Here is a 25,185-nt window from a genome sequence, read left to right on the forward strand (position 1 = left end):
GATTGTGTAAATAAATCTTGGAAAGATCATAAGGAAGAGTTTCCACAAGACATTTTTTTTCTCAAAATGAACATCAATATCTCATTATTTAAAACAGTGTCGTCTAATAATGGCTGGTGATTAGAACAACGTTTTGCTGCGATCCTTAAAATTATACATATATATCAGCAGTAACTTGGTAGTACTTAAATGATAGGCGGTATAATTCAATTTGGACTTCACAACCAGTGTTACATCATAATTAATGAATTGTTGAAATAACTTTGATTTTAAGGAATGGTACATTGCTTCCAACAGCTATGTAAAATGAACACAATTTTCTGGCGGAGATGGGGGTACGCACATGGAACTTGGGCAAAGGAATCCTAAAGAGGTTACAAACTCACAATCCAAGAATGCATGCATTAAAGACTTACTTTTTTATTTTTCAAGTAGAGTTGAAATACAAGAATATTATATAACTGTTTATAGATCCTTTTTCAGATTTGTTTAATGGGTACCATCAGATCTATTTATCAAAAAGAACTTGAGGATTATAATGCATTTATTGTTAAGACTTGCATCATCAAAAGTAAGCATTTCCTTATGAAACGTGTCCTATTTTATGTAAAATTCATTCCACGAGTGAAATAATGCCCATTTGGCCAAAAATGGAAAAATTAGGATCTATTTATTAGGGACTTCTTTCGACTACACCACGGAAGCATATTTTGGACTGAATTACTGCATTATAACCTATAAGAGATATCTTTTTATCAAATTTCATAACATTTTCATCTCTATTTTCAAGAAAGATGTAATACTGAACATGTTAACAAGTTTCATTGTGAAAATTCGAGATTTTAGAGAAATATAGGCATTTAAGTGAGGCCACCCCCTACCCATTTTCTGGGCAAAATTTAGGCTCTATGGTCGCTTCATTGTAAATTTTGGTAAAAGTTTCACCTGTATGCATCATTTTTCACTTTGATTCTGAAATATCATTCATTCCGTCATGAATATGACTCAAATGGACGCATTTTGTGCATTTTCACACATTCTGGAGACAAAATATTGGCCTTTCTATTGCAGAAATTGCTGCCGAAATAGGCGCATCTACTCAAAATATGGTCAAAATTCAAAAATTTTCAAATTTAATGATTATTTTGCATTGAAAACATCATTTTATAACATATACAATCGATTTATGACTATGAAAACTAACTGTGATGTGTTTCGAGAAAAGTCTTATTTAAGCTCTTATAAGAGATATCTTTTTTATCAAATTTCATAACATTTTCATCTCTATTTTCAAGAAAGATGTAATACGGAACATGTTAACAAGTTTCATTGTGAAAATTCGAGATTTTAGAGAAATATAGGCATTTAAGTGAGGCCACCCCCTACCCATTTTCTGGGCAAAATTTAGGCTCTATGGTCGCTTCATTGTAAATTTTGGTAAAGTTTCACCTGTATGCATCATTTTTCACTTTGATTCTGAAATATCATTCATTCCGTCATGAATATGACTCAAATGGACGCATTTTGTGCATTTTCACACATTCTGGAGACAAAATATTGGCCTTTCTATTGCAGAAATTGCTGCCGAAATAGGCGCATCTACTCAAAATATGGTCAAAATTCAAAAATTTTCAAATTTAATGATTATTTTGCATTGAAAACATCATTTTATAACATATACAATCGATTTATGACTATGAAAACTAATTGTGATGTGTTTCGAGAAAAGTCTTATTTCAGCTCTTATAAGAGATATCTTTTTATCAAATTTCATAACATTTTCATCTCTATTTTCAAGAAAGATGTAATACTGAACATGTTAACAAGTTTCATTGTGAAAATTCGAGATTTTAGAGAAATATAGGCATTTAAGTGAGGCCACCCCCTACCCATTTTCTGGGCAAAATTTAGGCTCTATGGTCACTTCATTGTAAATTTTGGTAAAAGTTTCACCTGTATGCATCATTTTTCACTTCGATTCTGAATTATCATTCATTCCGTCATGAATATGACTCAAATGGATGCATTTTGTGCATTTTCACACATTCTGGAGACAAAATATTGGCCTTTCTATTGCAGAAATTGCTGCCGAAATAGGCGCATCTACTCAAAATATGGTCAAAATTCAAAAATTTTCAAATATAATGATTATTTTGCATTGAAAACATCATTTTATAACATATACAATCGATTTATGACTATGAAAACTAATTGTGATGTGTTTCGAGAAAAGTCTTATTTCAGCTCTTATATTAAGAGATATCTTTTTATCAAATTTCATAACATTTTCATCTCTATTTTCAAGAAAGATGTAATACGGAACATGTTAACAAGTTTCATTGTGAAAATTCGAGATTTTAGAGAAATATAGGCATTTAAGTGAGGCCACCCCCTACCCATTTTCTGGGCAAAATTTAGGCTCTATGGTCGCTTCATTGTAAATTTTGGTAAAAGTTTCACCTGTATGCATCATTTTTCACTTTGATTCTGAAATATCATTCATTCCGTCATGAATATGACTCAAATGGACGCATTTTGTGCATTTTCACACATTCTGGAGACAAAAAATTGGCCTTTCTATTGCAGAAATTGCTGCCGAAATAGGCGCATCTACTCAAAATATGGTCAAAATTCAAAAATTTTCAAATTTAATGATTATTTTGCATTGAAAACATCATTTTATAATATATACAATCGATTTATGACTATGAAAACTAATTGTGATGTGTTTCGAGAAAAGTCTTATTTCAGCTCTTATAAGAGATATCTTTTTATCAAATTTCATAACATTTTCATCTCTATTTTCAAGAAAGATGTAATACCGAACATGTTAACAAGTTTCATTGTGAAAATTCGAGATTTTAGAGAAATATAGGCATTTAAGTGAGGCCACCCCCTACCCATTTTCTGGGCAAAATTTAGGCTCTATGGTCGCTTCATTGTAAATTTTGGTAAAAGTTTCACCTGTATGCATCATTTTTCACTTTGATTCTGAAATATCATTCATTCCGTCATGAATATGACTCAAATGGACGCATTTTGTGCATTTTCACACATTCTGGAGACAAAATATTGGCCTTTCTATTGCAGAAATTGCTGCCGAAATAGGCGCATCTACTCAAAATATGGTCAAAATTCAAAAATTTTCAAATTTAATGATTATTTTGCATTGAAAACATCATTTTATAATATATACAATCAATTTATGACTATGAAAACTAATTGTGATGTGTTTCGAGAAAAGTCTTATTTCAGCTCTTATACTGAATGTAAATTGTGTGAAATTAATAGGAAAAATATACAAGTTAACAGACAATAATCTTTGGAATAAGTTGGCAGAGATAACAAGTATTGTAAAGAAATTGGATCTGAGTAGAAATTACAGCACCTAAAGCTCAACATTAGGAATAATCACGTACGAAAAATGACCTTCGCTATCAACGCTGTCCAAATGTTGAAAATTCTGGCGTATCACATGTACGAGATTTGTTGTCTGTATATTATAATTGGACAATGATCAAATTCATGTGGGACTGTCAGACAAATACCACAATTGATAAAAAGGAAAGAAACTGAAGAAATGGCAAAATGGAGGAGCAAAAGTGAGTATCAACTTGCTAAACACATTTTTTTTACTTTGAAGTCTTGGGGGTTAGAGAAGATAAAATAACTAATACCACAATTTTCAGTAGTTCTGTTCAAAACAAATTGCAATTTCAATGTAAAATGACACATGTCCATGCAAATGCTTGACAAAGATACATGTGATAAAAATTCAAACTACATGTACATGATGTAGTCAAAATAATTTGACAGTCAGATTAATGGTTGTTTAATATGTTTGACAGGCAATCTAATCAGGATCGCATCAAATTAGTTTGACTAAAGTTCTAGCCAGGTACTGTAACTCAAAAGATAATTATCAAACGTGAAACTCCCACCAACATTCCCATGTTCTCTTGAAGTATATGCCGATAAAATCTGTAAGAAGACCCTTTGAAAGTATGTTTGGGACAGACATTCAGACACTATATGTCACATGTGCCTTTGACACTGAGAAACACATAATGACATATCCAGTAATAAATGTTTTTTCGGACTCATAATTTACTAAGTCCAAGTCCCATCTCAGTGAAGAGTCTTATAAATCTCCGATACTGTTGTTTGAACATCAGCCGATAAGGTTTTTATTTTGTACACATTTTAGCTGAACCAAAGTTCAGATTGTTTCCACTTGTCATACAATATAGGTGGCACTGACAATCGGCAAAATATAAAACAATATTCAAGTCACTGAAACTTAACCAAAGCCATCAATTTAATTATAAAGCCAGTGTGCATAATTTTTATCAATTCGTAATTTTAGTAATGTAAATTTTGTGACGTTGATACACAATGACGGCGTTAACGTCGCGCAAACACTGATTTCATTATGGCTTTCATTGATATAAACAGGACCTTAAAGAGTTCACAAAAATCTTTAGAATCTTTTTTATTTCAATATATTCACATGATGTACATTGTTGCGTATTTTGCAGTCAATATTTATCTATTATCTAGTAATATATATCAGAGTCAGTTAAAGCTACTTGCCCACAGTTTCGGTGAAATTTTTCAACATGTTCATGTTCACCAAGTTTGGCACAAAATGTGAATATGTCGCGCTAAAACATGTACTATAGCTACTGAATATGGTATAAGTGGTTGAATTATTTATGAAAATGTTTAATCTTGCATAACTCACGCATCTTTAAGGGTTAGTAAAGTGTTGGGGGGACGGGGCTGGGGGTGTAGAAAAAAATCTTTTCAGTTTATCTGCTATGAATTAAAACAGGGCTGTCAAAATTCTTTATTTTCAAACATAGGTTTCTTTAATTATTCCCCGACAAGAAAATAGAAAAAAAGAGTGATTTGCAAATTTACATTGAGCCGCGCCATGTGAAAACCAACATAGTGACTTTGCGACCAGCATGGATCCAGATGAGCCATGCGCATCCGCGCAGCCTTGTCAAGACTCCATGCTGTTCGCTTTCAAAGCCTATTGCAATTAGAGAAACTGTTAGCGAACAGCATGGATCATTTTTGTATATACAGGATGATGAAAGTACACAAAAATGAAATATTTTTACTAAATAGATTCACATTATTTACAGTGTTAAGTAATTTACAATCTAAAAGTTTCAAAGCTTTATCTCAAAAGACTTTGTCAAAATGTTGACTGGTGCGAAAAACTTAACCAAGGTGTGACGCCGACGCCGACACCGACGCCGTGGTGAGTAGGATAGCTCTACTTATTCTTCGAATAGTCGAGCTAAAAAAGGCCATAACTTTCTTTCAATTCAAACCCAAAGTTATCTTATATGCTTGTTTCAGCAGAACTAGAAAGCCTGAAATTTAAATCCAATACATGCAGCAGTTACTAAGATGTGACCTTGGACATTTACTCTTAGACAAGTAGAAGGGCAAATAGTCCTGCCAAACATCTTCAGCTTTCAACATGGACTATTTCTGTTGGCTTTTATACCCATGAAAACTTCACATTAGTTATCTTAATTAATTTTTAATAATAATCTATCAAGTGGAAACTATTTAATAAAACTTAACAAATAATAAGGGGGAGGGAGGAACAACACAGCAACAATGGGGTAAAATGGACTAAAATTTATTAATATAAATAAAACTTAAATAAAACTATGAAAGAAAAAAACCTTAGAACACTGAAAAAATACTTCCATTCTTCAAGTTCTAAATGTCTGCATTTCTTTTAACATTTTGAGAAAGGTTGGGTTTTTTTCATTCAGACAGTACAAAACCTACCTTCTAGGGGACTCTTAACATAAATGTAATTTGGTATTATATAAAATTAATGAACTTTGGTATGTTAATATTAAATACATGATATATTAGAATAAAACTTAATTTATTCTGTTTTATGTAGGCATCCAACAAGACACAAATACACTAATAATCTCTGATGAATGTAATAAAATGACTTAGAATAACAGGAAAAATCTTATCGCATATAGTTAAATGACTGTGAAAAGGCTAAGTATGAAAGGAAGTATCAACACAGTGTATCATGCTGATAGAGATCTGGATACTTTTTGTTTTGTTTTGTTTCCGGGGATGTTTAAATGTGGACTTCTGCAAGTTTAAAAATTCCTTGTAAATATCAATCATTTTTTCTTCTTTTTTTTTTTAGATTTTTGAATATTTCTTTAAAAAATTGAGATACAGTAAGATGTTTAAATATCTAATTCTAGTGCAAAATACTCTCCAATTTTGTGTTGTTTTTTATAATTTGTTAATTTATGTATACAAACTGCATAGCCATGACTACTTCTTGGAATAAAAGAAAGGAAAATTTCTCCATTTTGTTCAAAGTATCAGTTTTAAACAGCTTTTAGGTAAATAGTAATATGTAATTTAATTCAATAACTTTTAAATTATATCTTTAAAAGGCAATATATAACATAACTTATTTATTTTTTTCTGTTTTTAATTTAGTAATCAAAATTAAAATAAAATTAATATCATAAAGAAGCAAAATAAAGATGTAAACCATTAACCTACTTCTGTATTTCCAAGGAGGGAATCCTATGTTGTTTGGTTCCTTGTTGTCCATTGCTAATATTTCTTAAAATTAACTTCTTTTTTTTTTCCAAAGATTTATTTATTAGTTATGTGTGAACTTAAAACTTTACATTGCACAATGATAGACTTTTAACACAGAAATAACATCACTTTTTATGAGTTTTCTAATGAAATCATGACGTCATAGAAACCACGTCATTATGACGTCAAAAATGACGTTGTGACATCAAAATGACGTCATGATATCAAAACAACGTCATGATGTCATAAATAAAGTGAAGTCATTGGATACATCCTAATGGAAATTGAGCTTAAATTATGAGGTAGGTCTTTTTTTTCTGTTAGTTAAAATGATAGTTCCTTACTTCAAATTATTCTGCTGTACCAGAGTAGAAATATCTACAATAAATCAAGTTTGCCTAGACTTTTAAATATATTGTTAAAATACAATGAAAAATAATTTATCTTTTGAATGTTGAGCATTATTAAAAAAAAAAAAAAAAAAAAAAAAAAAAACTGTTGGGAAAATTTTAAAAGTAAAAGATGTCATACCTGACAAGATTCTGTCAGTAAATAACAATACAAAGGGAAGTAACTCTGACTAGGTACTGAAATTCAAGGGAGGTAAACACCGATAGTAAAAAAACATCAAAGGGAAATTACCCAGATTTAAACTACCGGTAGTGAGATAAACAAAGATATTTCCAATGAAAACAAGGGTTTGGCAAGGTTTTTATTACCATTGAATTCATGGCAATGTAAAATAAATATTCACCATTCTAAAGATAAATAAATGGTTTCCTAAATGTTTTCAAAATATAATCGTACTGGCTTTGAATGTATCATCAAAAGTCTATTTTGGAACATATCCAGTGTATTTTTTATCCATTTATTGCTGAGTCTGATTAAATTTAGCAAAAAAAAAAACTATCAACATTTTCATATAAGAAAAAATGGAACCATGAAGTGTTTTAAATTTTCATGGGCTAAAATTTTACACCAGGTTTTTCTTATGAAATATTATTCTTTGATCTATAAATATTAAGGAGACAAATTTCTCAAAGTATACTAAAATCAAAACAGTGGAACATTATATACATACATATATATCATATAGTACCAAAGTTATGTCCAGAAAACAAAGTTTGTCAAAAAATTTAAGTATGAAAGGGGCATAATTTGGTCAAAAATACAAATCAGAGAAATGGGGATTGTTACCACACATGCAGATGATGGTGATAAAGATACATTTTAAGTTTCAAGTCATTATCTTATATTGTACGAAAGTTATATCCAGAAAGCGAAGATTGCCAAAAAACTTTAAACATGAAAGGGGCATAATTCTGTCTAAATACAATTAGAGTTATGACGGTTATAACCACAAATGCAGATGATGATTATAAAGAAATATTTTTAATTTCAAGTCATTATCTTCAAATACCAAAGGTATGTTTACAAACAAAGCTTTCGAAACAATTTAACATGAAAATAATTCCAAGTATAACAACTTGGTGACCTTGACCTTCGGTATAATGGGCCCAGCCCCTGCACATACTTTGTTTGTATGCTGGACAATGTTTATGTGAAGTTACAGTAAGATAATTACTATAAGCAATAGTAACAAAGATATGACAGAGAAACAAAGGTTGCTGAAAAACTTTAACCTTAAAAATAACCTAAGTATCCCACCTTGGTAAACTTGACCTTGGGTACAATGGGCCCAACCCCTGTACATACTTTTTTGCTGGACAATGTTTATGTGAAGTTACAGTAAAATATAAGCAATAGCAGGGGTGTGGAAATCTCAATATTTTTCACTTGTCCACGGACAAATGAGACTTGAAAATCTACTTGTCCGCAGTCAAAACTTACTTGCCCGGATTTTCAACATTTTAGCATGCAAATAATTCTTTATTTTGGACAATAATCTACAAGTAGTGACAAAAGCAAACATAATAAAGTGTAATACTGTAGCTTTTTCAAAAATAAGCTTTCGATACTTTAGCTTGTGTTCGTCCGTGAGGCCGTTAAGCATTTAACAAAAATACCCATCATGCCATGCGAAGCCATGTGAGAAAGCATGAAACTTTCTGACTTGTACTAGCGAGCTCTTTGTGCTTTGACTGCTGACTTCAATTTTTGTTGGCGAACGAAGTGGTAACAACAAATTAGTAAAAAACCTTTGTGATAATTGTTTACGTTTCCGGTTTCTATTTGCTGAGTTATCATGTACAAATATCACGCGAGATCGAGACAAGGAACCAATCAGAACGCAGAGAAAGAGATGCTAAATTTAGACACAGTATGGTTTTCCCAAAAATGGAGAAATTGAGAGGCCCTCGGCTGGTGAAACATCTGTTTCGTACGTCAGATTCTTTTATAAACTCCATAAACTTGAAGCACTGTTCAGAGTTTCTAAATTGTTCTTTCCTTTTTTTTTCATTTCAAACCAGAAAATTTGTGCTTGTCCGCGGACAAACGGAATGCGAAAACTCACTTGTCCGCCGTCAGGAAGTCCCGAGTAGAACAAGTCGGATATAGAAATTCCACACCCCTGAATAGTAAGAAAGATATGACAGAAAAACGAAGGTTGCCAAAAAACTTTAACCTTAAAAATAACCTAAGTATAACACCTTGAGACCTTGACCTTGAGTATAATAGGCCCAGCCCCTGTATCTATTTTGTTTGCATGCTGAACAATGTTAATGTGAAGTTACAGTAAGATATAAGCAGTAGTAACAAAGAAAAACATTTGAAGGTTGCTGAAAAATTTTAACCAAGAAAGCTCATGCCGACACCTACCCCATTGCCAGGGCGAGTAGAATAGCACCCCTATTCTCCGAATAGTGGAGCTAAAAACACTAGTTTAGTCTATAAAATGTGAAGAAAAATGCTCTACTGCCATTAGGTAACTGTGAAATAGAAGAATTTAATATTACTATAATTAATTATTTTATTGATTATATACTTAATACTGTTCACATCAGCCTGGATAATGTTGCTTTATGATTTTTCTATATTTGATATGTAAAAAAAGAATAAAATTTTGATGTTCATCTTTAAAGAAAGCAAGTATGTACAGGTACAGAATGCAGGCACAATATTTACCTTTAACTGACCACCTTACTGCTGAAAATTGAAATACTTACCATTAGATCTTTGATCATCATCTTGATGGTACGGGTCAGTTCTATCTACACTGCCTTCCTCATCATTACTTTCTTCTTTAGATGCACCTGAAAATTTCAAATGCCCAAATGTAAATATGTTTAGAGTATTTAATTTCTCATCACAGTGCCCGCACACAAACAGGAGCAATGTTTTATTTCATCAGATTTCTTTTATGTTTACAGTTTACAAATTCTTAGTTTGCTTTAAAATTCATTTATGAAATTCTAAGATTGTTTTTCAAAACTTTAGTTTCCAAATGCTTACAAATAATATGCCTCTGACTGCCAGTATTAAAAACAACTGTAATTTTAAGATTTAAACAATCATTGATTTAAGAAAAATTAACAAACCACTGAATGCTGAATTAACAAGAGCTGTCTGTAAGACAGACAATTACGACTATTCGAAATAGTAAGTAAGTAAGTAAGTAAGTAAGTAAAGACTTTATTTAATGAGGCTACACATTTGGTTTCCCAATCTTCCATGTGGGCCTCAACATATATACATATAAACAACAGAGCATTACACAAAGTTACAATACAAAACAAATAAGAATGGTACATAAATAAAAGTTTTGTACAAACTGAATAAGAAATGTGGCTTTGTTAACATAATTTAAAGATTGTCATACTCAAATAATTAATATCAAGTTTAACACAAAGCAAAATATATTTATGTTGGAAATGAACAGGTAGATTATAATTGCATTATTCACATATGAGAAGAGAATTTCCACTTAACGTATGAAGCTTGGAATTCCTTAAGTGTTTCAGACTTTCATATATTAAGTGGAATATCATTCCATAGTTTGGGACCTGAGTACACCAATGATTTACGAAAGATATCTTTCTTCTGTTTTGGAATGACTATTTCAGAGTTATTTACAGATCTCAAGTTATGATGATGCCTTTGATTAATATTTTGAAATTTATCTTTCATATACTCGGGAAAGGAGTCAGCATTGATGGATTTGAACATCATTATTGCCTTTTTGTATTGAAGTCTCTCGTCAAATTTCATCCATTTTAATTCGCTAAATAAAGCATCAGATGGAGTATCATAGCTTTTATCTAGAATTATTCTTGCTGCCCTTTTTTGAAATTTGATTAGATTTGTGGTCAACTCATTGTTGCAATTGCCCCAAATTGTACAACAATAGTCCAAATGTGGTAAAATATAGGCATTATAGAATAACTTCCTTGTGTGAATTTCAAGATACTGTTTGATTCTCAGCAGTAAATATAATTGAGAGTTACATGTTTTAAGTACTTTTTAAACTTGAGTCTTCCAGTTTAGATTATCATCCACGTAAACACCTAACAATTTTTCAGTTTTAGAAAATTCAATGGCTTGATTTTCTAAATATAGATCTGAATTGCTAGTTGAGTCTGTGCTTCTTGAGGATATATACATTGCTTTAGTTTTTTGCGCATTTAAAATCATCGCATTCTGTTTGCACCACCTGTTTACATTGTCAAGGTCAGAAATATTGTCCCAGAAGCAGGAAAATATTACCCAAAATAGTTAAATATCCAAAGAGTTTTAAGTTCAAAAGGGGAATAATTTGACCAAAATGCATATCAGAGTTATGGGACTTGCTGCTATCAACTAGTTTTATAACCCCGAAGGCACATGTGAAGTTTCAATTCAATATCTGTATTAGTTTTGGAGATAGTTACTTGCATGTAAAACTTTAACCAGAATTTTCTAAGTCCAAAAGGGGGCATAATTTGCCCAAAATACATGTCAGAGTTTTGGGACTTGACCCAGTGAGGTTGGTAATTGATCTAGAAAAAGAAAAAATAAGTTTCAAATCTATATGCCTTTTAGTAATAGCTGTACGTACTTGCACGCAAAACTTTAACCAGGATTTTCTAAATCCAAAAGGGGGCATAATTTGGCCAAAATGAAGGTCAGAGTTATGGGACTTGCTGCTATCAACTAGTTCTATAACCTCGAAGACACATGTGAAGTTTCAATTCAATATCTGCATTAGTTTTGGAGATAGTAACTTGCATGTAAAACTTTAACCAGAATTTATAAGTCCAAAAGGGGGCATAATTTGCTCAAAATAAATGTCAGAGTTATGGAACTTGACCCAGTGAGGTTGGTAATTGACCTAGAAAAAGAAAAAATAAGTTTCAAAGCTATATGCCTTTAAATGATAGCTGTATGTACTTGCATGCAAAAACTCAACCAAGGTGTGACGCCGATGCCGATGCCAGGGTGAGTATAGTCTAGCTAAAAATCAGAAAAATATTAAAAATTTAAAAAAAAAACATAAAATTTCATTTTCAAAATTGTCATATCTTCAATGCTTTTTATATACCTTAAAGAGATGAATCTGTTTATGAAATTAGAATAAAAATCAAACTGACTTACCAATTGGAGGAAGAGGTCTATTTACAGAAAACTCAGCTGATCTAGCAGTAGCTTTGGCTGTGTCAATATTGTCATCCATATTTTCCCGTCTTTTTTTTTTTTTAATTTTCTAAATCATTTTTTATCAAACCAATCTCACGTTCTCTGAAATCATAAGAAACTTTAAGTAATAATTACAATTCAAATTGACACACCGTGACTTTAGCTTCATCAAGAGTTGTGAAAATTAGGTTCTTGTACAATTAAATTCCAATTAGCAATGATTTGTAGCAAGTGTGCTGCAACTGCCTAAAAGTTACTGCATGTGATGTTTATGATAATGAATAAAAAATAATATTATTATTAGAGTTTCTTCTTAATTTTTACCCTTTTCTCTTGTCCATGCTTAACCCTTTCTATTAATCTATAATTCTTAAAATGTTCAGTATGCTTTTGTTGTTTTTGTTATATGGAAATGTGAAAAAAAATTCTGAGCTAAAGAAAAAGAGGGTGGCATACAAAAACTTCTATTGAAATACAAACGTGCACACCGTGACAAAACTGTAGTGACACATTAAGCAGCCCCCTAACTAAATACTGAGCAGTGTAATTTTGTTGATTTATTGTCTAAGCATGTTTTTATTGAATGGTTGTAGCTACTGCAGTGATAGCCAGTAAACAGTGGGAATCATATCCTTGTGCTGGGAGGGCAATTCATATCCCCACCTTTGCTCTGAAACACGCCAGCTATGGAGGCAAGTGGAGGGAACTGGCTGCAAAATAGACCTCTAGTAGACAGCCAGGCATGCAAACATGCAAAGAAATGACAAAGCTGACGGCCTTGCTAAAGAAGCGGCCAAGGAGGCTGAAGACACGGAGGCTGAGGAGTTGGATCAGCCCACCTGAGTAAGACAGAAATACGTGCTGTAGCATCGCCGGCAACCTGTGACAAGTGGCAACGCAGATGTGAAATCTCAGAAAGCGCAATCTCTATTCCAGTATACTAACTAAAAGTCAACAGAAACAAAGTAAACTTTGATGGTCTACTGCATCAAAGAAGCATATTGGCACTACAGGGTGGGTACTGTATGAGAGACTACAGTTACAAAGATGGCTTGACTGACTGTCCATACTGCCAATGTGGATGTCGTGAGACAGCGGAGTATTTTTTATACATGTGAGTGCCCTTTATACAACAGTGCAAGAGAGAAGGCAAAGAAAGAGATGTTCCTTTTGACGCGTATATCAGTCTTCAATGAGAGGCCTAAAAATTCCCAACCATTGCTGAAAATGACCCCCACAAAGAATGACAACTGGCACTCAACCATAAGCCTAATGATTACATTGAAGCCACCAAGTGTTTTTAGTCCCATGATCTGGGAAAATTTCTCTTGTAACCAGAATCCAACAGATATGTTAACATATTTCATAAACTTACCAGTCAGTGTTTTTACCTGCAAGATCTGGGGTCTAGCTAGGTCCAATTTTTTATGAGAAGTCACTTCTCCCTCAAGCTGATTTAGGGAGAAGTGGGGAGACTTTAGTGAGAAGTGTGAAGACTTTTCCTGCTGCAATGCTGTTTAGTGATTCAAAAGGTGGCTGTAATTTTCTTGTTTCTAGATAAAAAACATTGATGTGACCATTCATTTGCTTTCCCATACAGTGGTTATTGTTTCATTGCAAAATTTTGAAAACAGTCATTTTCAAACCGATGCTGTAAATGTAACCCGCCGAATTTTGGTTAAATATCTTGTTTGAAGTGTTTATTATTAACACCGAGTTACCACCTCAGTGAATGTCAGTACCTCACTCGAATAAAACTGAAAGTAAACTGTGTAAACTAGAAACACATATTCAAATCAATTCATCGATGGAAGTCAATTTAATGTAGTTAATACATTACATGTTGTTCTTTTATCATCGATGTTAAACAAATAATTGTGTACAATATTCCAATTAATCGCATGGTTAATCAGCAGTTTCTTTATAAAACATGGTTCTTAAATTGCACTCGAACATGTTGACATTAAATGCAAAGTGTCAAAGATATAACCGTGGCGCAAATTGGCAGAACACAATCGACTCTGGTGTATTTGATTTGCTTTAACACTTCTCGGGAAAATCTCGCAAGTACCTGAAGTAGGCGTGTTTGTGTATTCAACACTCATTATGACACTATGCAAATTGCAAACAGCCCGGGTAGCAGTAATTAGCGAGTACGGAAATCAAAGAAAATCGGGTGACTTGCATTTCGCTTTGAGGTTAGATTTGAGAGTGGTAGATATTTGTGACTAGCAATCTAAACATCAAAATTCTGAAGGACCAAAATAATGGAGGATGAATCACAGTACACCGTCATGTACAGGGCTCTCGTGAGTGGGCGACTTTAGTGAAATAGGCGCTTTGGAACTTCAAACTTCGCTCAAATTTTACCTGGAAGTCAAAGCAAAATGCAAGTCATTCGATGCAAACAAAACAACAGATACAACTTGGATTTCTCTTGAAATTAGACAGTAAACAGGCACCATCAATTTACATTTGTTTCGAACTGATTTGTCAATCATGATATTAGTTATTACGCCGAGCATAATTTCAATTTTGTCCCACAACTTTACATAATGCCAAATTCACGGTCGAGAAGTGTGATGTTTTACTTTAGAAATAGTGCTGAAGAACATGTATACCACAATTTCAACAACTCTCTCCGCCGTTTGATAGAAATTAATGTTTAAAAATTATAATCGTATCATGGTAACATTTTTGCCCTAATCCGCCATGACAGTTTACATTAGTGATGGTCACGTGATAAAGTCGGAAATTGCGATTGGGCAAAGTAAAATTTATAGAAATGGTATAAAATTCACGAATTGGTAATTCACGGACATGAACATAAAATAGTGCTCAGTATAAACGTATATATTAGTGAGAAAATAATGGAGGATGAATCAAAGTACACAGTCGTGTACATTTACATATGAAGAGAGACTTAGGAAATTAGGACTGCCCACATTGTATTATCGACGTGAACAAGCCGAGGTCATACAACTTTTTAAGATAATGCATGGATATAACAAAGCCTATATTCCTAACATAAAGTTTTCAACATCTACGTCTACAAGAGGACACTGTTGCAAATTATCTAAAAATCACGTAAACAGTCTAGTGAGTCAACGTAGGTTTTCCAACAGAGTCGTAAATAATTGGATCAATTGATAATTTGATATGTCCCAACAGACAGTAGTAGCAGAAAACGTAAATGCCTTTAAGAGTGCACTGAACACTGAATGGAAAAATAAAGATAATATGTTCACCCTTCAGTGGACTCTGAAAATATTTCACCACCCCTAATGTGTGCGTTCTTGTGTAACATGACCTAAAACTTCTTGAAAAGTGGGAGTTGGAGTGGGATATGGAGTTCAACACCTCCAAGTGTCAAGTGATCCACGCCACTAGAAGGAAATATCCTATCCCTACCCAGTATTACCTACATGGAGTCCAAATTGAATCGGTCAGCTCAGCTAAATACCTAGGCGTGGATATCTCAAATGACCTATCATGGGACAATCACATAAATAGGTCAACCAAAAAAGCTAACCAAACCCTAGGGTTCTTACGAAGAAATATTAAGGTCAAATCCCAACCCATTAAGAGCATTGCTTACCAGACTCTAGTCCGACCCCAGCTTGAATATGCCTCCGAGGTATTGTCGCCCCACACCCAAACCCAGATAGACCAAATTGAAAGCGTCCAAAGGAGGGCCGCCCGTTGGACCAAGACTGACTACGGCCGTACTTCCAGTTTAACAGATATGCTACACTCCCTAGACCTTCGTCAACTGGATTTAAGGCGTATAGAATCTAGGTTATCACTCTTCTATAAGATTCATCATGGTCTGGTTGCTATCCCAATCGTAGATTACCTTACCCCAATGACCCGATGTGTCCGCTATGGCAATTCCCTAAGTTATAGGTTAATTACTGAAACCACCGACTATTACAAGTTCTCTTATTTTCCAAGAACTGTGTACCATTGGAACCAACTTCCCCCCAGTGTCGCCCACCTCCCTACCCTAGAGCAGTTCAGTGTCGCAGTTTGCAGCCTTGAACATGTCTCGCCCTATCCTGCTAACTCAAGTTTTAACCTTTTTATTTCACCAATGTTATTTTTTAGTTTCTTCCACTGTAATTTTTTATCACTATATTCTTTCTCTTTATGATTTTGACGTGCAAAACGTCTACGTCCCCGCAAGGGGTTCGACGGTTATGGAAGATAGAAGATAGATAGAACATAACTTTTTATTGTGAATGTACGATTAAAATTGGGCTAACAGGAGTTTCAACTCAGAAGACGGCTATCAACATCTGGGTAAATCAAGGGAAAAAAATCAAATAATTATAAGTTATTAACTTTGCATGTGGATATATATGCACGAGCTCTGTAGCGGTAATATTGCACGACTTTAGGAGCACAATATTATCCGCGAAAGAACAAGTGCATAATTTTATTATATCCACATACAAAGTTCATAACCTTTTTATTACATACCCACTATCAAATAATTAATTAATGTCTAAATTATCGTTCTTGTTTTATGGCATCTGGGGTACTACTCGCCAGTGGATTGGTGACTTCCTAGGCTCTAGGTCCCAGCAAGTCATCCTTGAAGGGTCAGTGTCCAGCACAGCCCCAGTTCTTTCTTTCTGTTCCTCAAGGAAGTGTGCTGGGTCCTTCGCTGTTCCTTTTATTCATCAATGACCTGCCTGACTCCATATCCAGCCAATCTACTGCACGTCTTTTTGCAGACGACTTATCCTGTACCGGAAAATTAAGAACTCTGATGATGCTAAGTCTCTACAATTTGACTATAAGAATGACTATTGTCGGAATTATGCCCCTTTAATATAGACCGTCCATACCTGCAAAATATCTTAAATGCATAGAATATGCCAAGTTTTCACTTGATTAAGTATTATATGGTCTTATTTTTCTTATTTCTATCATTAGTTTGCAAGATGCACTTGAAAAGTCACCAATTTTCGTCATTCTTATCTAAAATGATGTCCCTGATGCGAAACCAATGTGGAGAATCACCTTAAAAATTTAATTTCTGCCTATATTCCGAAAATGTTCATGTTTGCCCAAAATAAGCAAATGATATACCATTGTGTTTAATTGCTCAATTTTGATCAGAAAATACCAGTTTGGCGTAGGTTGAAGTAATTTTCACGAGTGCGAATTTTTCATTACAGGTAAGAAGGTATTAAATGTCTTTGCTACTATTTTCTATATAAAGATAACAATTTATAACATGTTCTATACTGTACAAAATCTCCACCCAAGTATAACATCTCACCCCCTGCTTACCATCGAAGTAAAACAAAAATTGGCTTCTTATTAAAAGTCAGTTTTACAGTGGAACGTCCAACCACTGGTTCACAGTTCAGCTCGACAAGAAGTCCAGCGGAACAGGGAGGGTCTTTTCACCCCAAGACACGCCAAAACACCAAAAGACACCCCAAGACAAAGCAATAACTATCCTATTGTTTAGTATTAAAATGTCAAAATAATAACATATTTCAATGTTTTAGGTGATAATTTCCTTTTCTGAATCATGAAAAAAGAAACTTTAGAACATAATAATTCAAGGGGAGCAATCCAAAAGGCTTAACTGATAAATCCTAAAGGAGATCCAGTTATTTCCCTTTCATTCAGAAGTTATTTTGTTTGTAAAATATGTTAGTAAATTTAAGTAAAAATAAAAAAAAACAAGAGGGCCATGAAGGCCCTGTATCGCTCACCTGACCTATTGACCTAAAGATCATCAAGATTAACATTCTGACCAAGTTTCATTAAGATATGGTCATAAATGTGGCCTCTAAAGTGTTAAATAGCTTTTCCTTTAATTTGACCCGGTGACCTACATGACTCAGATTCGAACTTGATATATATATAAATTTAATAAATGATACAAATAAATTAATATTCTTGGTGTCTTGGGGTGTTTTGGGGTGGAAAGACCTTCCGTGCTGCGAACATATCTCACCTTCTAAAGCTTACACTGTTTCTTTTAACCTATTTAAACAACCCTATACAAATCTATGTCTTCTATTGGGGTTTGACTCATTGGGAGATAAATAGAAGATATGTTTGAAAAGCTCGTTCTTTTTAGAACCATTTCTTTTTACTTAACAACATCTACACCAGGTTTCATATTAAGGATTTCAATAAACGTCATAATCAGAATACTACAAATAAGCTTCCTTAGCCCTTTACAGTTTGACGCTACGTTTCCCTCTTTGTGTCTGACAGAACAGGTCTGGGCTCTATGACAAGTAGTTCTTTAATCCGACTGGGACTGAGCTATTTTGATTTCTGTCTTCTGGCCTTTTTCGTCGGGCCCTGAATGATCTGTATTCTGCAAAGGCATTGTGTCCATGCGTTTTAGGTTCATAAATATTGCTTTTTATCTACATGTATTTTTGTGCTTTACATAACACGCCTTCTGATAACATTTGCGTATGTTAAGGTTTCAACTTGCAGGGACAACTTTTATTTACACTGTCCTGTGACTTTGGAACATGGTGGGGATAAGAGTGAGGTTAGGTGTACCATTATACTGGTTGGTTTTGCCACTGACTGTTCCAAAGCGGTGCCCCATTGTTTCCTTTATTTGTTAGTTTTGCTCTAGTGAGCTTACTTTGTGTGAGTGTGTGTTGGTGTGTATGGACCCTACTTTATATTCAGTTGTGTTTTTCTTGTTAGTGTCCGCGAGCATACATGTACGACAACGTTTAGTCTGGTTCCCGTCGTACTATGTGATTTCGTACCAAAGGACAGATAACCCAGACTATAAGATTTCAAGATCTATATATTTAATACTGTCATGGTTCGTAAAAACATGTGACATACAATAAAAATGATATAAAATATGAACATGTAAGAAACGGAACGCAGAAAATTATATCAAGCAACAGGAGAATGAGTAACAATTACTCATAATATTTTCTCCCATATTCCAGGATTCCGGACCAAGTCCAAAATCCCTGGGAGAATTGACCATAACCTCTAAACAGCCGCAACTTGGCCAATGATCAACAAATTTATGCATCATTAACAAAGCAAACGGTTCACTTTTGGCCAAAAATGGCCTAAAACTGGAAGTATCAAAATGGAGTAAAGAAAGAGTTTTCTTTCAATAAGAAGTATTGCTTTATCAAACTGCATGAAATATTTTACAATTTATTAATTATGAAAGAAAATATATGACGTAAATGAAAATACTTTTAAAACAAGTCTATGGGAAACCTTCAATTTTTAACAACAATTTTGAAGAAATCGAAATTTTTCAATATGAGTACAGTTGTCGGCCACAATGAAAAATGATCATAAATTATGTGAAAGAAGCTAGACCTATGGTCAAAATATTTTTGTGGTCCTTGATTATGCTCACCACTAAACTTAACCTATGTGACATAAATATGCAAAATAAAGCTCTTTTTTTTTCAAACATCAATGTCAGATTTCAGATATACTCAGTGACATGTATAAAAAATTTCAAAATGCGAAGGCCATACTGGCTAGCGTCCTACAACTGGACACTTTTGGAATATTTTTCACGATAACTCGGGAAATAGATATATCTAGTGGTTGAAATTTCACATGAACAAAGCTAGGTTTTCCTCTTAACTAAAGAGCTAATTTGTTTACTTCTTAAATTAGGTCAAGTACTTATTCGAGGCCCGAACGAAGGGCCACCGAATCACATTGTTTTAAGGTCTAACAGTACCATGTTTCTGGACAGCGAGTTGTCACTCTTATTGATTTTTAATTTACATTCAACATTGAATTAAACTTATTTTCAACCACATCTATTTTCGTACAGTGTCTGAGTCCTAGAATTGTACGAATTACCTCTCTTAAATCTACAAATTCCCAGATAGCAGACATTATTATTTATTTAGTACGTATTTTATTTTCAAATAGTTGTGATTTTGTTAAAGTTTAACAAAAAGAAATCTAATATTTAGTTAAAGTTTGTTTGCAATTTTCCTGAAGAAATATAACAAAATATTTCATCATTATAACATGTCAAATATTGATTCCAGCCTTTTATAAATCTAGATATTTTTCTTTTTTCAGTCACTGATTAAATCCTACTAAAGTGAATTACTGTCTGTATATTAACTCATTATATATCCAACTTTTTTTTTTTTTTTTCACCACAGTGCTAGGAACTCCAATATTACTCTCTTGAACAGCGCCCTGTAAAATATATAATGTTGATTAAACCATCTATGTCAAATTGATAACAATAACTAAAGAAATGCACATAAACCTCTGGACATAAACTTGCGTAAAATGTATGAAATTTATTTTTGTCTGTATTTAACCGAGAAAAATGTATTAGAATTAACGAGAATATGAGTTATTTTATTTAAAGAATTTTATACTAAAAAAACAACAAAGAAAAATATCAAACACACAAGTGCCATCCGCCAGTTTTAGATAAAAGTATTTAACATATGTTCAAGTCACATGTATATACTTGCAAACAGGATAAAAATAAGAAATTCTCTATAAGATTCCACAACTTTATCAAAAAATATTCAAAAACTTCTACTTACAGTTTATAGCTGGTAGACCGGGTTTTGTTAAATCTAGATCTATCACATGTATAATAGTTTCCTTTACTTCACATATATGCAGCTAGAAATCTGGCCTAGAGAGTAAAATTAACCACATTTTCTGGTATTTCTTACATAACGAGAGTTCATGTTCTGGAATATTCAACAGATCTATTGTAAACATTTTATGATTGTATAAAATTAGATATTTGTTATAGAGTTAGAAGTTTTGTTTTTTTTTTCAATATTTTGTTCACAATTTTTTTTTCAAGGTAGTAGATTTGAAACAGTTCAAAATGTCATTACGGCTGCACATAAGTTTTAAGTTTAATTAGCCCAAATTTAACTGATTACGAATTGGTGCAGAAAAGTATTTAATTATTAATAACTGCATGTTACACATACACAACGTGTATACCTGTAGGGGCTTGTTATAAAACAGTCATCTGTAAAATATATAATTATTATATTATTACTTCTAATGGGCCAACGTTGGGCCAACGATGTTTTCTCTGTATAAGTCTTTCTCTGAAAATCAATATTGGGCCAATGCAGAGATATCTGTGACTGAAATTCAAAGTTGGTTCAACGTTGGCCCAACAGCTGTATTTACAATACCTATTAATCATTGTTGGGCCAACAGTGGCCCAACAACGATTATCCTTTGACGGTTTTCCGTCGTTGGCCCACTGACTTCATGTTTACAGGGTTTGATCTTATCTCTCCGAACCAAGTCTTTTAAAATTTCACTTTTCGAAGTGAATATTTTGATATGAAAATGTGTTGTTTTAGGGTGTGTAAATGTCATGCACTAGATTATCCAAGCTGTATTTCCCCAATATAAGTGTTTACTAAACGTGTCGTCTGCTTACCTCAAATTTGCATGGGACCTTTAGATTTAGTGGCGGGACCTCACGAAAATACTGCCATGCGTATCGCGCCACTTCCGACTTCCCACGACATGTAAACATGCTTCATGAGTGCAGACGAAATAAAATATAGCATTTCTTGTAAAATACTTAAATTTAACTGTTGTAACTTTGCCCTGTTGTTGAAAATCAAGCGTCCATTTGATCGTAAACAGATTAGCAAGGTTAAAGGTTATAATACACTAAATAGTTATTGTTCTTTATTCTATATAAAACTAACCTATTTCCAGTGACCGCAGCACACATCAGGACCCATTTTAAATTTCTGTAACTTGCATTTTCTTGAAGAATATTGTCAGTGCTAACTAAAAATCAAAAGAAAAGTGGGGGTCATGTTTGATGCAAGAAAAATAATTTCAGTCAAACACACAAACTGCAAAATCAGCTAAAAAATGAGACCCCAAATTATACTGGTGGTGTATGATCTAAGTTTCCATGAAAATTTTTGTCATGTTGTTATTTCATTATGAAAATGTTACCTACATGTCAAGCATAGATCTGTCATGTGATTTTAGCAAAAAAAATGCAAAGAAAATAAGGAAAATAGTTCTACAGAGCAAAAAAAACTGAGGACTATTTGTATCCGCCATAATGCGACTGCCATTTTGTTCGCGCCATTTTTCTATTTAGTGTCTGTATGCCATAAGGTTATAACACACTAAATAGTTGTTGTTCTTCATTCTATATAAAACTGACCTATTTCCAATGACCGCAGCACACATCAGGACCCATTTTAAATGTCTGTAACTTACATTTTCTTGAAGAATATTGTCAGTGCTAACTAAAAATCATGTGAATTTAGCAAAAAATTGCAAAGAAAATAGGGAAAATAGCTCTACAGAGCAAAAAGAAATGAGGGCTATTTGTATCCGTCATTATGCGACTACCATTTTTTTCGCGCCATTTTTCTATTTAATGTCTGTATGCCTAAAGACCGAAATAAAGGGTTTACTGGACTGTCCGGTTTGGTGGTCGTCCGAATTTGGTGGTCGTAAGCCAGTATAAGGCTCAAGTGAACTATGTCTTTTCTAAAGAAGAAAACTAATGGTAGAACATTATCAAAACTATTTGCAGGTTGTTTTCATTTCTTTACAAAACAATGCAAGATTTTTTAAAAAGCTTTTTTGTGTCTACTGTTCATAAGTTCTTTAAACATTGGGAGACCTATAATGATATAATTTAATAAATCTGCGTCTACTGTTTACGAAATGTGTATATTGACAAGGAAGTATGTTAAAATAGTCATCAAATTTGAAATTACTGTACAAACACTGCCATTCCGTTCATTTCATTTAATATTGACAGTTTTCGTCAGAAAACGTTTCAAGCGTCTGCTAACTGGGAGATTGAATTCGACCGTCAAGAAAAAATAAGCTTCTTTTTCTAAAATCATGAATCCTCTAACGTAATTACAATTTTACATGATACGTTTTTGTTATTTGTTTCCATTTACAGCTATTTGGTTTGTGACGTATTTGTCGTTTTTACGAAATTATGTTGGGCGAAAAGCAAATTATATTACGGATAGTGACCGTGGTTCGGATATGATCAATTTCAACGATGATACTCCACAAAATCTCTGTGTGGACATTTAGCAGAGATGCAGCAGGGGCGTTTGGACAATTTGATCATTGGGGCAGTGGAGGGGTCGGTTTGGAGGGGGTATCGCTCCCTTATCAACGGGGTCTGGGATGGCCCCAGGAAAATTTTACATATAGCTATAGAGTAAATGGTGCAATCTGGCGACTTCTTGGACTGCTCAGTAGCTGTTGAACATATTTGTTTTTTTCGATTTTTTACTCCTCTTTACATTTTACTGTATTTAAACACTGTTATGCCGGTATGATGTTAGATACGAACAATGTCTTGCCAGGGTAGACAGTGCTCCAGCTAGCTAATCTTGGCAGGGCGCATCGCCCGTTCCGAAATTCGTTCCGCCCTGTTGCCCCGCCAGGCACCCTGCCCTTTTTACAACCATTCATTTCCTTTTTAGCCAACCTTCCCTTTTTTGCCTCAGTGGTTATAGTAAACTGCTTTATTGCACCTTTTTATCGAGTGATACATGCTGGGGGGGGCACTGACATAATTGGCAAACAATTACCTGCTGAAATCGGCCCGATTTAGTCTGCTACACCAGCAATAAAATCACTGAAGCTTACAGTGTTAAAACAATATCTAACCAGTCTGAAAATTATCTTCATTTTCGCGCTGCCTGTCAAACTGTACTTTCGTTTTCGGTCACGGGCGTAAATGTCCGTTTATACACAATTAAAACTTAAGTCCAGACAACAGACATTTAAATCTAATTGATAAAAATCGAGCACAATCAAATTTAAATAGGAAAATTTTTTACCTTGATCATTTTAAAAGTTTTTGAAATCGAAAGTAGATTGTCGTCTGTTGTATAAAATTGCCGATTTTTCGTGAACATTTCTTTGAAATTTGTTGAATTAATAAGATGTAAGAACACTGTAAACTTTAATGTCAGATACTGTAAAATGCTGTTAAACTGTCTTTACATCATAATAATTTTTCAAGAATATTGTTTAAAAATGAGATTTTAGAAAAGTATAACCATACCTGGATATAAAATTTTGGATACCCGGAATACCTTGTATTAGAAGTGCTAAACTTGCATTAAGTCTGTTGTAAGTTAAAAACATTGCCTTATTTCATTTATTTAAGTGGAAGTTTAATCTTTATCTTCTGTATATTACACATATAAATTTATAAATATCAAGTACATGGAGAAGATGTGTTCTGAAATTTTAACAAGTAAAATGGGCCTAAACAAAAGTTATTAAAATGTTATAGCTACAGAAATGATTTCAAGCTCTTATTTCTTTAACACACAGATGTTGTTATTAAATAAACAATTACAAAGAACAGGCCTGGATTCAGGGCCAGGCCAAACGCACCAGAGGCCACCATTTCATACCTGTATTTCAAAATTTTCCAGGGGAAGACCCCCCTGACCACCCAAACAGGAGGAGAAAAAATGCAACAGATGCCACCATTTCATGCCTGTGTAACCGTTCAATCTGCTCTGACTTAAAATAGTGCCAACTTAAGCTGATCCTGTAGGATGCACTTAACTAGCAACCCTCAAGTTCACTCAAGTTTCACTAAGCATGCACCTTTCCAGCCATGCTATAGTTCCAAAGAGCAGATATTTCAGCAGGGTGGTTACTACCCTAGGTTCGTACACTGGTTATATTAAGTTTACTCTAAAGTTAGACCAAGTAAAAACCAAGCTGAATAACAGTTTTCAAATTTATTTACAAAAACCCTTAACAATAGCGAACAGCTAAGTTATTATACGAGAATACAATCATAAAATAAAATGTGACAACTATAATCATGAATACTATGTACAGTTCATAGATGAGGTTTTACTAAAGAACTTGTGGGTGGTGACGGAAGAAGGCCGTCTGTAACCCGTAATGTATCATATACTGTAATAAGGATTATGACAGAATTGGGCTGTCTGTACCCCTTTAGATGAA

The 25,185-nt window shown here is 33.5% G+C and overlaps 2 protein-coding genes across 22 annotated transcripts in view; one reads left to right on the plus strand and one right to left on the minus strand.

Annotated features, from left to right (window-relative positions):
- Window positions 1–14,946, minus strand: part of LOC123553768 (glutamate-rich protein 6-like) — an 83,026-nt gene extending 68,080 nt beyond the window's left edge. For 9 of the 19 annotated variants that reach the window (XM_053548816.1, XM_053548817.1, XM_053548822.1 and 6 more), the window contains exons 1-3: window positions 14,811–14,946; window positions 12,148–12,291; window positions 9,744–9,830 (exon numbers count right to left, since the gene is read on the minus strand). In XM_053548816.1, the coding sequence (XP_053404791.1) occupies window positions 9,744–9,830; window positions 12,148–12,226 (166 nt within the window). In that variant the 5' untranslated portion in view covers window positions 12,227–12,291; window positions 14,811–14,946. Of the gene's footprint in view, window positions 1–6,573; window positions 6,786–9,743; window positions 9,831–12,147; window positions 12,292–13,580; window positions 13,606–14,662; window positions 14,683–14,780 lie in introns of those variants that run through there. The other 10 variants (XM_053548819.1, XM_053548815.1, XM_053548823.1 and 7 more) reach the window with 5 other exon arrangements.
- LOC123553770 (RNA-binding motif protein, X-linked 2-like) overlaps window positions 6,823–25,185 on the plus strand; it is a 41,036-nt gene continuing 22,673 nt past the window's right edge. The window contains exon 1 of one of the 3 annotated variants that reach the window (XM_045343414.2): window positions 6,823–6,917. In XM_045343414.2, the coding sequence (XP_045199349.2) occupies window positions 6,913–6,917 (5 nt within the window). In that variant the 5' untranslated portion in view covers window positions 6,823–6,912. Of the gene's footprint in view, window positions 6,918–22,992; window positions 23,085–24,733; window positions 24,878–25,185 lie in introns of those variants that run through there. The other 2 variants (XM_045343413.2, XM_045343412.2) reach the window with 2 other exon arrangements.

This window comes from Mercenaria mercenaria, chromosome 7 (assembly GCF_021730395.1).
Source record: "Mercenaria mercenaria strain notata chromosome 7, MADL_Memer_1, whole genome shotgun sequence".
Lineage (NCBI taxonomy): Eukaryota > Metazoa > Mollusca > Bivalvia > Venerida > Veneridae > Mercenaria > Mercenaria mercenaria.